At 40.9% G+C, this 14,508-nt stretch overlaps 1 protein-coding gene across 1 annotated transcript in view; it reads left to right on the top strand.

Moving 5' to 3' along the window:
* Window positions 1-8,584, top strand: part of UGCG (UDP-glucose ceramide glucosyltransferase) — a 32,806-nt gene extending 24,222 nt beyond the window's left edge. The window contains exons 7-9 of the mRNA XM_079959645.1: window positions 615-701; window positions 3,793-3,982; window positions 6,000-8,584. Of these exons, the coding sequence (XP_079815771.1) occupies window positions 615-701; window positions 3,793-3,982; window positions 6,000-6,170 (448 nt within the window). The 3' untranslated portion in view covers window positions 6,171-8,584. The remainder of the gene's footprint in view (window positions 1-614; window positions 702-3,792; window positions 3,983-5,999) is intronic.
* Window positions 8,585-14,508: the final 5,924 nt, after the last annotated feature.

The raw sequence follows: 14,508 nt of genomic DNA, 5'->3' as shown, positions 1-14,508 counted from the left end.
GCAATCAGCTAATTATTGGGTCTTGCGGAGATGATTGCAAACTTGCAGAGTGCTTTGAAAAGCACTTTGTGAGGCTGTGCATTTACCAACACTTTGATTTCAAACTAGTCAGGTGACTGGCAAGTGAGTGGCTTCACCCACCCATCAAGTTTGGCCCACAGGGTGGGGGAGGATAATCATCTGGTTCCCTGGCCAAGCCCAATTCCATCACCAGCACATTGAACTGAGCTCACCAGAAAACTCCTGGGCGTATCTGCTTACAACTTTGCAGATTAAATCTGCTTTGGAGAGGCTGCTACACTTGCAAACGATATCTGCTTCTGTGAAAAGAAAAGTTATAGCTGCTTTATAAATTCTCCATTATAGTGAATGGGAAGGAGAACAAATTAATCTTTAACAGAAGATACAAGTAGAATCTTCTGATCTTTGCATACCCCTAATAACAGAGTAGTAAGCTACATTCAGAAGCACTGTTAACAGCTGTAATAAACATTTAAGAGACGTATTCAGAAATGAATTTAGTGTTTGTCCTTGACAAGTGTACAGAAATAAAATTGTCACAAGAACTGTTGCCTGTTATCTTGGTTACATTCTTGGTGTGCATTCATTTTCAGGGGCTGGAAATTTGGAATGGCCACACAAGTTGCAATGCAGAACTCTGGTTCCTATTCAATTTCCCAGTTTCAATCCAGAATGATCAGGTAAAAATTTGAACTTTTTATTATTTTGTTTTCTGGTATCTTCAATTGTAGATCATAGTTTTGATCCAATCTGCAACAGTGCTAAATACCAGTTTACTATTTCACACAATGTTTTATGCAGGAATTAGCATTAAAAGCAATATAGAACAAGAGATTGTTTGAAACATTAATGCAAAGTAATTACAAACTGGGCCCTGCAGCAACTGTTGCAGCATGGAGTGCTTCTCTTCGAGGTTGTAGCCCCTTCCTTGTCCCCGCCCCACATTCCTGCTTCTCCTCCTAAACAAGGTAGCATTCTGTGCTCCCTGAGCAATCTCAGTCATCGTTGAGTCATCATTTTTTGAATCCATTTTGGGTGCGTGTTTGTGTGGAAAGACTTGCCCAGATGGCTGTGGGAAGGCCCACAAACAGGATCTGAGTGCAACAGTGCTCTCTACACTTGTGATTCCCAGCAACTGGTATTGGGGCATGGGGCTAGTCTTTGAGATTCCCCTCAGTTTTTTTCTGGCAGATTTTTCTGTACTTGGGCATAGGTCAGAGTTACCTTGAGTCTGTTAGTAATTTTCTATTATGTATTAGTGGTGGTATGGCTACATGAGTACGGGAAGGCTTGGTATTGGCATATAAATACAATCAGTTTTCAATTTCCGACTGCCAACCTGCTGGTTTTTCTGTCTTTTCCAATATAGCGTGATTAAAATTGTAGCAGTCATTAAACTAATGATAAATCAATTCAGTTTCATTAATGAGCCCTTGTTTAGTTTATTTTGTAAACAATTCTCAAGAATTGGAACACAGGAAATCACTTATTTCTTGATGAGGTAACTCTGCCTTCTTCAATTAAGTGCATTGATAGATGGTGGTGTCATCTATTCGAAATAGTTTATCCTGCCTGATCTATTACAATGATTCACAGAGTGGTAGTAGCCTTGTTTTTGTTCCACACTCTTAATATTGACATTGTCAAAGTGATGAGTTTTCTTAGTTTACTAGATCTTGGGTAATCTTGGGATCTTTGTCTTGTTCAAAAGGAACATAAGTGAATAGTAAAGAGAACCTGCACAAGCGACGCTGACACAAACCCCCACACATACATTAAGTAAAATAGAAACACCCCCACCCGACCCCACCCCCACTCACCATTACCCCCTCCGCCTCATTCCCCCTTTATTTCTTAATGTAACACTAATGTCTCAACAAATGAAACTGGTCTGTAGAAAATGTAACTTGAAAAAAGAGACATTGCACATACTTTTGTAAACCAAGAAATCTTTAATAAAAATACATTGTATAATTTTGGATCTTTTTTAAAATCTATCTTAATCCATTTTAACCTAATTTGTAGATAGTTATGCTGTATCATAATGACCATTTCCTCTTTTACCACTGATTAGGAGACAGTGCCATAGCCATAATGGTATTTTCACTTGAAAAAAGTGGATATATACCTATGCCATCTTGCAAAGTCTCACTGTCTAGAAATGAATCAGCTTAAAGCAGAGAGAGAGAAATAAGTTAAAGGACACTCTTCTCGATCCTCTTATTTTTCAAAAGAGATGACGCCTTTTCAAAGACAAAATGGGGAAAGCATCTGTTTTATAAATGTCTACCTTGAGAAAGTGTTTGGGTCATGCAGCTACTTAGGAGTGAAACACATCTTAATCAATAATGATGCTTTCACCCATGATAAATTAAGGGCTTCCCACTCAGCATGAGTGGGATTCAACCTCTTCTGGAGGAGTCGTACCTTCTCTGAAATATCTCTCTGAAATATGTCATTAGAGGCTCAGGTATCCTCATCTTAGGCTGGTATTTAGGGGTGGATACCTGTCACCATGCATGATTTGGTAATGGCTTGGATTGCTGTAATGTATTATATGAAACTTCGGCTGGTGCAAAATATGCCAGTGAGCATGTTACCCATGAGCAGGCATGATGAATGCAACTCACTGGTCCTTTCTTGCCTGCGCTTGCTTCAGATTCATTTCTGGGCCTAGTTTATGTGCCGGTTTGGACATATAAAGCCCTGCACTGTATGGGAACTTAGTACTTCCTGTATGAACCTACCTGTAGTGCAAAGACCCTTCTGTATCCTCTCTCAATCTGAAGCTCAGAGGATGGACACAAAAAAGAAGGCATTTTGATGATGGCCTTACAACTCTGAAATGCTCTCTCTAGAGAAGCTTGGCTGGTACCCACATTAACATCTTTTTGATGCTGTGTTAAATCCTGTGCTACTGTTGGTGGTTTCAGTGTATATAGGTATTTGAGAGCCGTTTTATCTTTGTACTCTCTATATAGTATTGTTTGCTGGCTTTATTGTGCCAGTTTTACATTCGGGTATTTATGTTGACTGTGCTTTTATTATAGTGGGTTTTTATGCTCCTCCTGGATAAAATATTTTATGAGAAGGCTTCTAAATAGAATAAATATACTTGAAAGCAAGTCCCACTGTGTTCAGTGGGATTTTTTCTCAACAAAGTGGGTGCATAATTGCAGCCTAAGTCCTTTTTAACAGTTATTAAACCAAACAAAACTAGGGCATTTGTCTCCTGTTGGTTCTTCAATTATTATTCTCACTTCCTCCTAGGTAACATTGGCATTCAAAAAGACAATGTTGATTCTTTTTGAGTAGCTCTTCTTCCATATTGATTCCTTTGTATGCTCAAAGTGGTAGAATTCCAGCTGTTTTTCCTTCACTTGTTTAGCAGTCTGTACCAGCATTTTCCCTGGCTTGTCTCTACATCCCAGATATTTTTTGTGTTGTGCATGCCAAATACTAGGTTAGCTATTGCCTTCAGTCCCCAAACACAGAAATGCAATGGGGAAATAAGGTGCAGGTGTTCTGCTGGCTGGTAAAAACCTAACTCCTCATGCAGGCATTTCCGGGCACTGATCATTCATACCAACACTACTGAACTTTGGATATGTTTGTATATCGCTGCATTGTGTTGATTTTATTTTGTTAACAACCTTGGTATTTGCAATGGAAACGCATTCTATAAATGATCTTAAATAAAATAGCATCTTGTTAATATAACTAGACAAGTATTGTCAGGTTTAAAATACATTTCCCCCTTTTTAATTATAGATGGGCCAAGCTACGGATCAACATGGTTCCAGCCACAATAATCTGTGAGCCGATATCGGAGTGCTTTGTTGCAAGCTTGATAATTGGATGGGCAGTTCACCATGTGTTCAGATGGGATATAATGGTGTTTTTTATGTGTCACTGTTTGGCATGGTTTATATTTGACTACATTCAACTCAGGGGTGTCCAGGTAGGTTGTATTGATCAGAGCATTATATTTAACATGTGTACTGTTCTAAATTAACTGAAATCATTGACGTAACTTTTTAAAAATGTGTTAGAACTTTTTCATCCTGGTTAGAAGACGTATTGTAAATAGCTGTGCATAGAGGTAATGAGAGCTGTAGTCTGACATCACTTGGAGGAAACTGCGCTGACAGCCTCTTATGTAATTAATGCTTTCACTGAATGAATTGGCTGGCTGACCACACGGTATGCTCATTAGACAGGCAAGAGTATATTTAAACTTCAAGAGTGATAAATTAATTTGCTGGCAGGCCTCACTGAAACAATGTTGAAAGCATAATACCTGCTTCAACTATGCCAATACCCCTCTGGGATGTTAGTTCTGACACAATTTTGTGAAGCTTCATGTCTTCTTCACCTACTTTCTCTCTGCTTTATATATTACTTGACTAGAAAAACTGTACAGGCACCTGTTGTCTTCACCTTCAGCTAACAATAGAAGGATTAGCTGCTCTGAGTAGCCATAGCCCTGCTACTTCTGAATACATGCAGAAGGTCCCAAATCCAGTTGTTTTTTTATCACCATTTGAGAGGAATCTCTGGTAGCAGGATTGAAAGACTAGTATTTAGCATTTTGAAGACCTCAACTCAGAGTGAACAGTTCTGAACTAGAAAAACCAATAGTTTATTCCTAAGGAGAATCAGTAAGCATCAATTATGAAATGCATGTATGCCCTTGGAAAGATTCCTTATCAAATTGAGTTTAGCCTGATTTGCATGTCATGTTCAGTCAAACCATAGCTTACTGCAAACATGTCAGTGTGTGGGATCTGGGAGAGAAGATTGCGGCTGCTATCCTCCACTGCCGTTGTGTTGCTGTGCTGATGCCGTTGTGTGTCATCCAAATTTAAGCTTATGGTTTACTGTTCTCCAGAGTAACTATGATATGTAGCCAAAATTTATCGTATGGGTTACGACATATAGTTTGTCTGGCAGACAAGTTCAGACAGCATAATAAGCCATGCCATAACAGTGTGGCAGTAGAATGGCCAGGGAAGACAGTGTGTCCAATATAGGATGGGGGGGACGGACACCTGGCTTGCTAGTAGTAAATGTGAAAAGAATCTAGCAGGCTTAACATGAGTCAACGGTATAATGCAGAAAAAAGCTACTGCTATTCTAGGCTTCATTAACAGAAGTCTAGTGTCTAGTGTGGTGTTAAGTGAATTAATAGTACCACTCTATTTTCACTTGGTCAGACCACACCTGGAGCACTATGTCCAATTTTGGGCACCGCAATTTAAGAAGGATATTGACAAGCTGGAATGTGTGCAGAGGAGGACAAGCAAGATAATCAAGGGTCTGGAAATCTTATGAGGAATGGTTGAGGGAGTTTGGTATGTTTGGCCTGGGAAAGTGGAATCTGAGAAGAGAGATGATAGCATCTTCAGATATCTCAAGGGCTGTCACATGGAAGATGGAGCAAACTTGTTTTCTCCACCCTGGAGGCTAGGACCCAATCCAATGGATTCCAGTTAAAAGAAAGGAGATTCTGACTAAACATCAGGAAGAACCTTCTCATAGTAATAGCTATTTGACAGCGGAATGGTCTCCCTCGGGAGGTGGTGGTCTCTGATTTTTAAGCAGAGGTTGGATGCTCATCTGTCATGGATGCTTTAGTTGAGATTCTTACATTGCACTAGATGACCCTCTGGGTCCCTTCCAACTCTACAGTTCTGTGATTCTATTATTGTAGTCTCCTCTTCCAGAGCCCATGTGTTCGCACTGTGCCATGGTTTGGCTTAGTGTGATGTGTGAACTAGCCTATGTTTCTCAAGTGTTAGCTTGGGTTTTGCATGGAATAGTGGCAGCATAATGTTGCAGCGCTAAAGAGCAATTGCTTAAGTTTTTCTATGTTAAAGTAATGTTATTTTTGATTAAGTTATGTTCATTAAATAATTATTTATTTTAGTTGTTGGCATCATCACTAAATGTGAACATCTGTTTTGTCTATTCCCCAGGGCGGTGCTCTGTGTTTTTCAAAACTTGACTATGCAGTGGCATGGTTCATCAGAGAGTCTATGACGATATACATTTTCCTATCGGCCTTGTGGGATCCTACTATTAGCTGGAGGACAGGACGCTACAGATTACGCTGTGGGGGCACAGCAGAGGAAATTCTGGATGTATAGCCACAGCTTTGTGACTGTGTATTTCGAGAAAAGAAAAAGGAGAAAAAAAGAAAGTATTATAAATTATGTTTATATAAAATGCTTTTAAAAAATCTACCTTCAATAGTTTTATTACCTGTATGTTTTCATATCTGTTCTTTAATTTATTTTGCATGGCACTTGCATCTGTGAAAAAGTACATCTGTAGTCTTGGCCAAATGGTATCTTGTTTTTATGTACAAAATCAAATCAAGAGAATTGGTTTCAGGATTCATTTTTCTTGGGAATGTTGTGCAGCAAGTTCTAAAGACAGTATCCTTCAGTATAGTAAAAGCTACTCTTTGTTAATCAAAGGACATAATCCACTGGGAATAAGTTCTACACTAGTCCCCTGGAAATGAAAGGGAGTTGTGCAAGAGCGCAGCTATGACTCTGTCCCCAAGGGCCTTCTGGCCACTGGATTTTATCCACTGAAAGGCTAGCAGCATTTTTATTTAAGTGCAGTTAGCTTTGGGAAGCACAAGTGGCGGGGCACAAGGAGAGAAGCCTTTTAGATGATCTATGCCTACCTCTTGTAGTTGCTGCAGAGCAAGTATAAATAGGTAACTAGGCCTTACAAGTTGAAGCTGGAAATTTGTATCTATGTGTGTGTATGTATATAGATATATATATATTAAACAACTTTGGTCTCGCCGCAATGAGCCAAAAGTGGACAGAGTTTGATGTTGTGGGTGGGATGAATTAATGGTTAGCTATGCCTAGAGGGCATTTTTTGGCCAACTCTAATCGGTTCTGTCTTGAACCATTTTAAATCACTGTGCTGTAATTAGCCAAGCTAATCTCCTTCATTCCCATTTTGACTTTTTTAAAAGGGTGGGGTTTTTTGTGTTTTTTTGTGTGAGTGAACGTTTGATAGTTATGGGGAGAGGGGGAATGCATTTCAGAAACATTTCACATATGAGCTATTTTCTTACACACTGTGTCTTCTTAAGAATGTAATTTCATGATGCAGGTATTTAGTATCTTTTTTTAAGTGGGCATAGGTCTCTCTCTTACACTAGTCATCCTTAAATCTCTGATTGCAATAGATACTTGTCAGTATAATAAAATGCAAGATGAGTTTGCTGTTACTGATATGGAATGGTAAGCTTTAACTATCAAACTAGGTCCGCTCTAGGCTTTTTTTCTTCCTTTAGTTAATCTGGTCTCTCAATTGGGTCTTTTATATTCAAGTTGTAACAACTGAAAAGACTAGGTTATAAGCAAGTTGTAAATGCATGCTGTCTCTTACCCTGTTTCCTCCTGTTGGCTTGTTTTTCACTGTGGGGTAGCTGTTAATGTGGTGAACTGGACTTGTTTAAAACAGACTCTGGTTGCAAAGCAAAATGGAGAGGGGCACAACATAAGCCTTTGTTTTCTTTTTATAACCGTATTTATGTTGCTTTTTCCTCCAAATGGGCATGGCATGCTGTCACCATAAAAGTATGTGTATTCCAGTATGGCAGCTTTAAATCCTAAGTTTTGGTACTTCTGTGACAAAGAGCTTACTCTGTAGCATATTAGCAATAACTCTGAGCATTTATAGAAGTACATTTTTTCCAGTTTACTGAGCCAGTCCATTTAATTGTCCTGTACACACACCGTGTAATATAATAATGTGCGTGTGTGAACGCGCATGTTTGTGTGTAGACAGATCCTATGAAACATTCCCTAGACCAAAACCTTTCATCCTGCATTCTCTTTATTTGCCTTATGACATTACAGAATATGTTTTGAAGGGCATCTTATTTCCACAAACAGAGGCTTTTTAATGTGTGTGCCATTATTTACATGTGAATTGGGAAGAAATTCCCGAGGAAGGCTGCACACAGCAAACTAGTCTAGTTATGACCCACTCAAGTTGCGTTTTTGTCATCTTCATTGTTTTATCACTGTTGTCTTGATTAATTTTGCTTATAATGTTTGTGTGGGGTTATTTTGTGTGAAGTTTGGTTGATGCCATCCACTATACTGCTAAAGTGAAGCTTAGCTGGTCTAGCTTGATGCTAATCACCATGTCAGCAGTGTAACAGAAAAACCAAAAAGGCCTGACAGACTTCAGCGTGTGTGTGCGTGTGCGTGTGTGTTGTCACTATGAAGAATTGTGTCAAATAGGTGTGCGTGTGTGTATATGTGTGTTTGCATTAGTGAAACCTTTATAATTAAAGGAAACTGATGCTTCACTCAGATGAACAACTTGATTTCTTATATAAGAAGTCCGGGTTGATTATGAAATGGAAATACTTTGAAAATATTGTAGTACGGCACTGTGACAGAACAGAGCAACGGTTCACAATGGCTAATTTAAACTGTCTGTCAACATGTTAAGAATACCATGTTTATTTAAAATCATTGTCTTGTTTTTTGTTTAAAAATAAATTTTGAATACAATCAAATGTTTTGAGAAAGTAAATCTATTTATCGCCTTTCTCTCTCCCCATTACAGCCTTTTAAATGCTTTTCATATACAACATGTGTGTGACTGTTTCATTAGAAGACCAAGACCTAGTGTCTCTCCCCCCCCCCCCAATCTTGTATCATTTACATTGTTCTGTAAAAATGCACTCCGGATAATTACATTTTCTGATACCTAATTAGGGTTTTTAATATCCATTCACAAGGAGTTTGTTTCTAAAACTTCAAAGTTCCTTAGAAGCCCAACAAGCTGGAAACAAGTAAATACGTCACTACAAGCATCTTGCACTCTGGGAGTTTCACTGAATACACTTGTTTCCCATCTCAGCTGCAGAATGGGTGGACCATTGTAGCTTTGCTACAGAAACATGATTTATTGTTCTTACACCATGTTGTTCAGTCGTTTAGTCGTGTTCGACTCTTCGTGACCCCATGGATCAGAACACGCCAGGCACTCCTGTCTTCCACTGCCTCCCGCAGTTTGGTCAAACTCATGCTGGTAGCTTCGAGAACACTGTCCAGCCATCTCGTCCTTTGTCATCCCCTTCTCCCTGTGCCCTCCATCTTTCCCAACATCAGGGTCTTTTCCAGGGAGTCTTCTCTTCTCATGAGGTGGCCAGAGTATTGGAGCCTCAGCTTCAGGATCTGTCCTTCCAGTGAGCACTCAGGGCTGATTTCCTTCAGAATGGATAGGTTTGATCTTCTTACACCATACTAACACATGAATACCTTGTCTGGGAGATGTATTTCAATTGGCACACCTTCAATTATTTAATTTAATTTGTTATATTTAAATATATATCTGCACTTAATTGGGATTCATAGTGGATATTTTTCCTGTTCTAATTCTGTGTCCTTCCATAGTTTGGCATTTATCTACGTTCTGATTTAAGCATCAGGTGAAATGCTGTGGGGTTTTATCTTGTTGCATCTCAAGGAAGTAGCAGCATGACTGAGGTTTCAAAGGAGCAAACATGTATTATCTTTACAAGTCCATGATGCAGAGATAAGGGCTGAAGAATATATGGTTATCTTTAAAGGGGGGGGATGGTTTGAGGAGGATGCAAAACATTCTACTAAGATTTGCCACAAAGAGAAGAGTGTAAGCCTGCCGGCAGGGTCCTGTAGTTTTTGTTAATTTTTGGTTGTACACAGTACCTAGAGACCTGTTAGGTAATTTCTAAATAAAGTACAATGACACCTTGCCTAAAGCCACTCAATGACTGCTGTGGTTGAATTGGTATTTGAATATCCAGTCATCTTCCTTTTATCGAGCTATGCTAGGGAGAAAGATGACTGGGAAAGATATAAAATGAACGACAGTTCACTAGCTTTTGAAAAAGAAATGAAATATAATTCAGTAGCTTTTCAGTCTCAGATCAATTTTGGCTCTAGTCACACCCTTGTATTTTAACATTTGAAATTGCTATTGCAGTTGAGATGGGTTGTTTATTTTAAAACTCCTCATAGAGGCTGATGGGGCTGAGCCTAGAAGACCTGATCCGTGTTGAAAGGGCACACACAGTTTTAACAAAAGGCATGCTCTGTTCCATCAGCCTGGACTTACATTCGCACATCAGCACAGAGGATGGATTTTCCTTCAGCTAAGTGGCTTGTCTTCCTTAACAATTGCTTCATGCTGACTAGTCAGCATTGTGTTTGTGAAAGACATCAAATGCCGCGTTGCAACATATTGGATAGCCATGCTTCTGGTGCAGATGCTGGAAATGGTGTTGCAACTTGCCTGCTGTAACTCATGGCAGCAAAGCAAATCTATTAAAGTGCATTATACCCAGCACTGCACTCATAAGAGTTGCACCCAAGCAACGGGACTTCCCCTTTCTCTCTCTTCCCTGTGCACCCTCAAAATCTGTTCTGTTGGAGTCCTCCAACCCTTTGGAGCAAATTGAGGGTAGGGGAGAGTACCAGGGAGGAAGAGAGGGAATGGTGATGATGACGATGACGATGATGATGATGATGAAAAGAATAAGAATACCCCACCCACCTGGCTGGATTTCCCCAGCCACTATGGGTCTCATTCAGCACATATAAAAACATAATAAAACGTCAGACATTAAAAACTTCCCCATACAGGGCTGACTTCAGATGTCTTCTAAAAGTTGTGTACAGTGGTACCTTGGGTTACAGATACTTCAGGTTACGTGTTTTCGGGTTGCGCACTGCACTGAACCCAGAAGTATCAGAACGGGTTACTTCCAGGTTTCGGCCAATAAAGTGAGATGAACGCCGCAACCCCAGAGTCAGCCACGACTGGACTTAATGGTCAGGGGTCCCTTTACCTTTACTATATTGTAAAGCCTGGTACATCAAGGACCCTTGTCTTCAATCTGCAACCGTAAAAAGCCATGCTGCAGTTGGGACAACTTCATGCTATCCCAGCATCAAAAGCCCACCTAATTAAAAGTTTGCACTTGTTTCTGGGAGGATGCCAAGGAGAGGCAATGCTGGGATCCAGTAATATAGTTGGGATACAACCTTGATGTGCCTGAGTGGAAAGTGCTTCCTCATGAGGACCGTCTTGCGTCTTGCAGGGCTGCTCCAGAGGGTTGGCTGGCCTTGGATGTAAATTGGCAGGTCAAGGCTGAGAGCAGAACACTCTCGGTTTGGAACTGAGCCCAGTATCTCTATGAAGCATATAGAGGGCTTTGCAACTTAAAGCTGGTGATGACCAGTAATGAAACCAGATAATGTATGAAAGCGATAAAACAAATTACAAACAATAGGGAACAGTAACAAAATTCAAACCGACATAGGACAATAGTAGTTTTGGAGGGCTTATGGAATAGGTAAAGAAAACGCCGTATCTTTGGTATTTCCTTTTAATTTGAAACAGGGTGAAGACTGACCAGAACCCTGGCCATAAAGCAGCACGCAACTTGGAGAAATCCACATCCATGGCCTGAAAGCATACAAAATCATTTCACCTGTTAGTGAAAGAAAAACAGGGAACCTGTGCACCTATTATCATATGACTGGTGCCATGAAAAAGAGAGATCTTAAGCTCTTCTGGATATTGGCTGTCTGTCTCTTTGCAAAATTCCCCTGCTAAAAGCTTTGTCCCACCTTACTTGCTTTTTCATGACTCTAGTCCATAATACAATTTGCTAGTCTCTTAAAGTACTGTAGGGCTTTTCGTTTACACAATACCCCTCCTAACATCTGTCCAAGTTACATTCTGCCTATAACAATGAGGCCTTCTGTGTCCGTTCTTAGATCTAGCTAGTGAACGGCTGCATTATAGAAGTCAGACTGTCATTATTTTGGGCATTCAGCAAGCCAGCTACGCTTTATTGGAAACATGCAGTAAGAGCTGTCGGGATAATTTTTTCCTTCAAGTTTTAAAGGGAAACAAGATACTGTTCTGGATACTGGAAGCTTTCAGTTGTGTTTAAAACATTCTTCTTAATGGCTTTTAAATGATAACGAATTCTGAGGGGACTTAAATGACTTCTGGGGAAAGTTTAACCCTTCCTGGTTTTTCCTCTTTCTAGAGAATGTGTGTTTATGCATCACATCTGGCTCTTATGACTGCCAGGTGCTGAGACGCATTATTTTCTTTCTCTGAAAGCTTTCAGTGACATTCTCTCCCCGTCCACCCTGCCCCGAGCTAAGGAAGCTATGAACTATTGGGTGAGCAGTGGCCTGTAAGGGAGAGTAACCACTGTGTAAACAAAATTTTGTTTAAAAGTTCCCGGCTTTGCACAGTTGTTTTCCCCGACGTTGCCTCTTTTTAATGCTATAAATCGAGAGAGAAAACCCCTCAGAAGATGCAGACCATTAAAAGATCTCTGCTTGATCAGACCAAAGGCTCGTCTAGTCTACAGTGGCTGGCCTATGGGAAGCCACAAGCAGCAGCAGAAGAAGAGTTTGGATTTGATATCCCGCTTTATCACTACCCTAAGGAGTCTCAAAGCGGCTAACATTCTCCTTTCCCTTCCTCCCCCACAACAAACACTCTGTGAGGTGAGTGGGGCTGAGAAACTTCAAAGAAATGTGACTAGCCCAAGGTCACCCAGCAGCTGCATGTGGAGGAGCGGAGACGCGAACCCGGTTCCCCAGATTATGGGACTACCGCTCTTAACCACTACACCACACTGGCTCTCCAGTGCACTCTTGCTTCTGTTCATGCTAGCTATGATGCTGGAGCGGTATAGGCTCCCCTTTCTTTCGTCTCCAGTGAAAGAGAGCCTACCAACCCTCTAGGCAATTGGTTCCATTGCCAAATGGAACAAACATCTCCTATTTAACTGGAATCTAACCTCCAGTGACTTAAACCCATGGAGAGCTAACTCCATACTTTTGAGGCAGCAACAAGCCAGTCTTTGCCCTCTGCTACATGGCAGCTCTCAGGTATTTGAAAGAATGCTATCCCCTCCTTGCCCAGTCTTCCCAAAGCTGAACATGCCCAGTTCCTCCAGCCTTTCCTTGTTTTCCATATTGCTGGCCAACTCTGTTGCCCTCCTCTGAACCCATTCCAGTTAGATGAGAACCTTCTTAAACCTGTGATGCCTGAAGGGCCATTTATACAGTCTTTCCATGCTTGTTTCTTTAAAGAAGAGGCAGGACCAAAGGTGAAGAACGTGTGTATTGATTGTAGCCAGAAAAGAACAAATTGAACTACAAAAGCATGACCATCGTATGTGCACCATTATCCCCCCCCACTCCATTTTTCCATGTACCTTTTTTATCATTTCTCCATGTGATACAGGTAATCCTGCTAGCCAGGCTTTAGAGATGACTGATAACTAGCAAGTACAGTATGTGAAGCAAAGTGATCCATGGGAAGGCGATTGAAGGGTTACCAGCAGTTGCATTTACAGCTCCTGCACCTTAAGGCTCCAGCTTTCAGTGCATGAAACGGAAAGGAATTGAGAGCCTGAATATTAATCATTCACTTCCAATATGCCTTTGTTGTAGCCACAAAAAGAATCTTAGGTAACTGAGAACACAGACTTCAGAAACGATGCTATCTGAAAGAGCTCGCTCATAATGGCAAGCCACAATAGCCCAATTGAACAGAGTGGGACTGGCTTCTGAGTGGTGATGACAGATGCACAGGTTGCCTTATTGCCAGCAGTTTGCCCTGCAAAAAGTCTAATGCTGCAATAATAACCTCTGGACAGCAGCAGGGAGACTTGACAGAGCAGCACACCTAGCACTGCATCTGTAACCCAAGTGTCCTGATCAAGGCAGAAGATTAAGGGGGCAGGTAGGGGGAAATGCCCCTTTGCTGTGCAGCAAAAAAGTCTGGGTTGGCCCTATCCCTTCCCCAAATTCCATGTTTTTTGCTTCCCCTCACAAAGCTACAATTGTCAGAGTTCCCTGGGAAGATCCACTGTAGACAAGTGGAGCAGAGGGGACTTTTGTGATTGCAGTCTCTTTAGGAGACATACCTGATGTGTTGTTGTTAATACATTTATTACTCCCCTCTCTTCTCTTGAGTGTGGTTCCCTTCATACCTCAGGGGGGAACTGCTTGGAACCTTAGTCTTGCCTGGTTAGCAAGTTCTAGCTGCTAGGCTCAGTTGCCTTTCCGTTGTTCATAAATAAATACAACTTCCCGAGATTAGGGCAAATCCATTGTAAGGTTTTCTTCACACAGTGAGGAATTCCCACGGGATTCTACAGGGCTGGCCAACTTAGCCAGCATTTTTAGAACACTACAAGGGAAGGCATGATTTGAATGAAATTGGAGAGAGGGGAGTTGGGTAAGCAGGGCTTGTGGCAAGAGCCCCCTAATGTTCTCCCCTAGACAGCATCTTAAAAAGCAGAGACATCACTTTGCCAACAAAGGTCCGTATAGTTAAAGCCATGGTTTTCCCAGTAGTGATGTATGGAAGTGAGAGCTGGACCATAAAAAAGGCTCATCGCCGAAGAATTGATGC

This window comes from Podarcis cretensis (genome assembly GCF_951804945.1).
Source record: "Podarcis cretensis genome assembly, chromosome: 17".
In the NCBI taxonomy this organism is placed as follows: Eukaryota; Metazoa; Chordata; class Lepidosauria; order Squamata; family Lacertidae; genus Podarcis; species Podarcis cretensis.
Note: the sequence above shows the minus strand (reverse complement) of the source record. Positions and strands in the feature narration are given on the sequence as shown.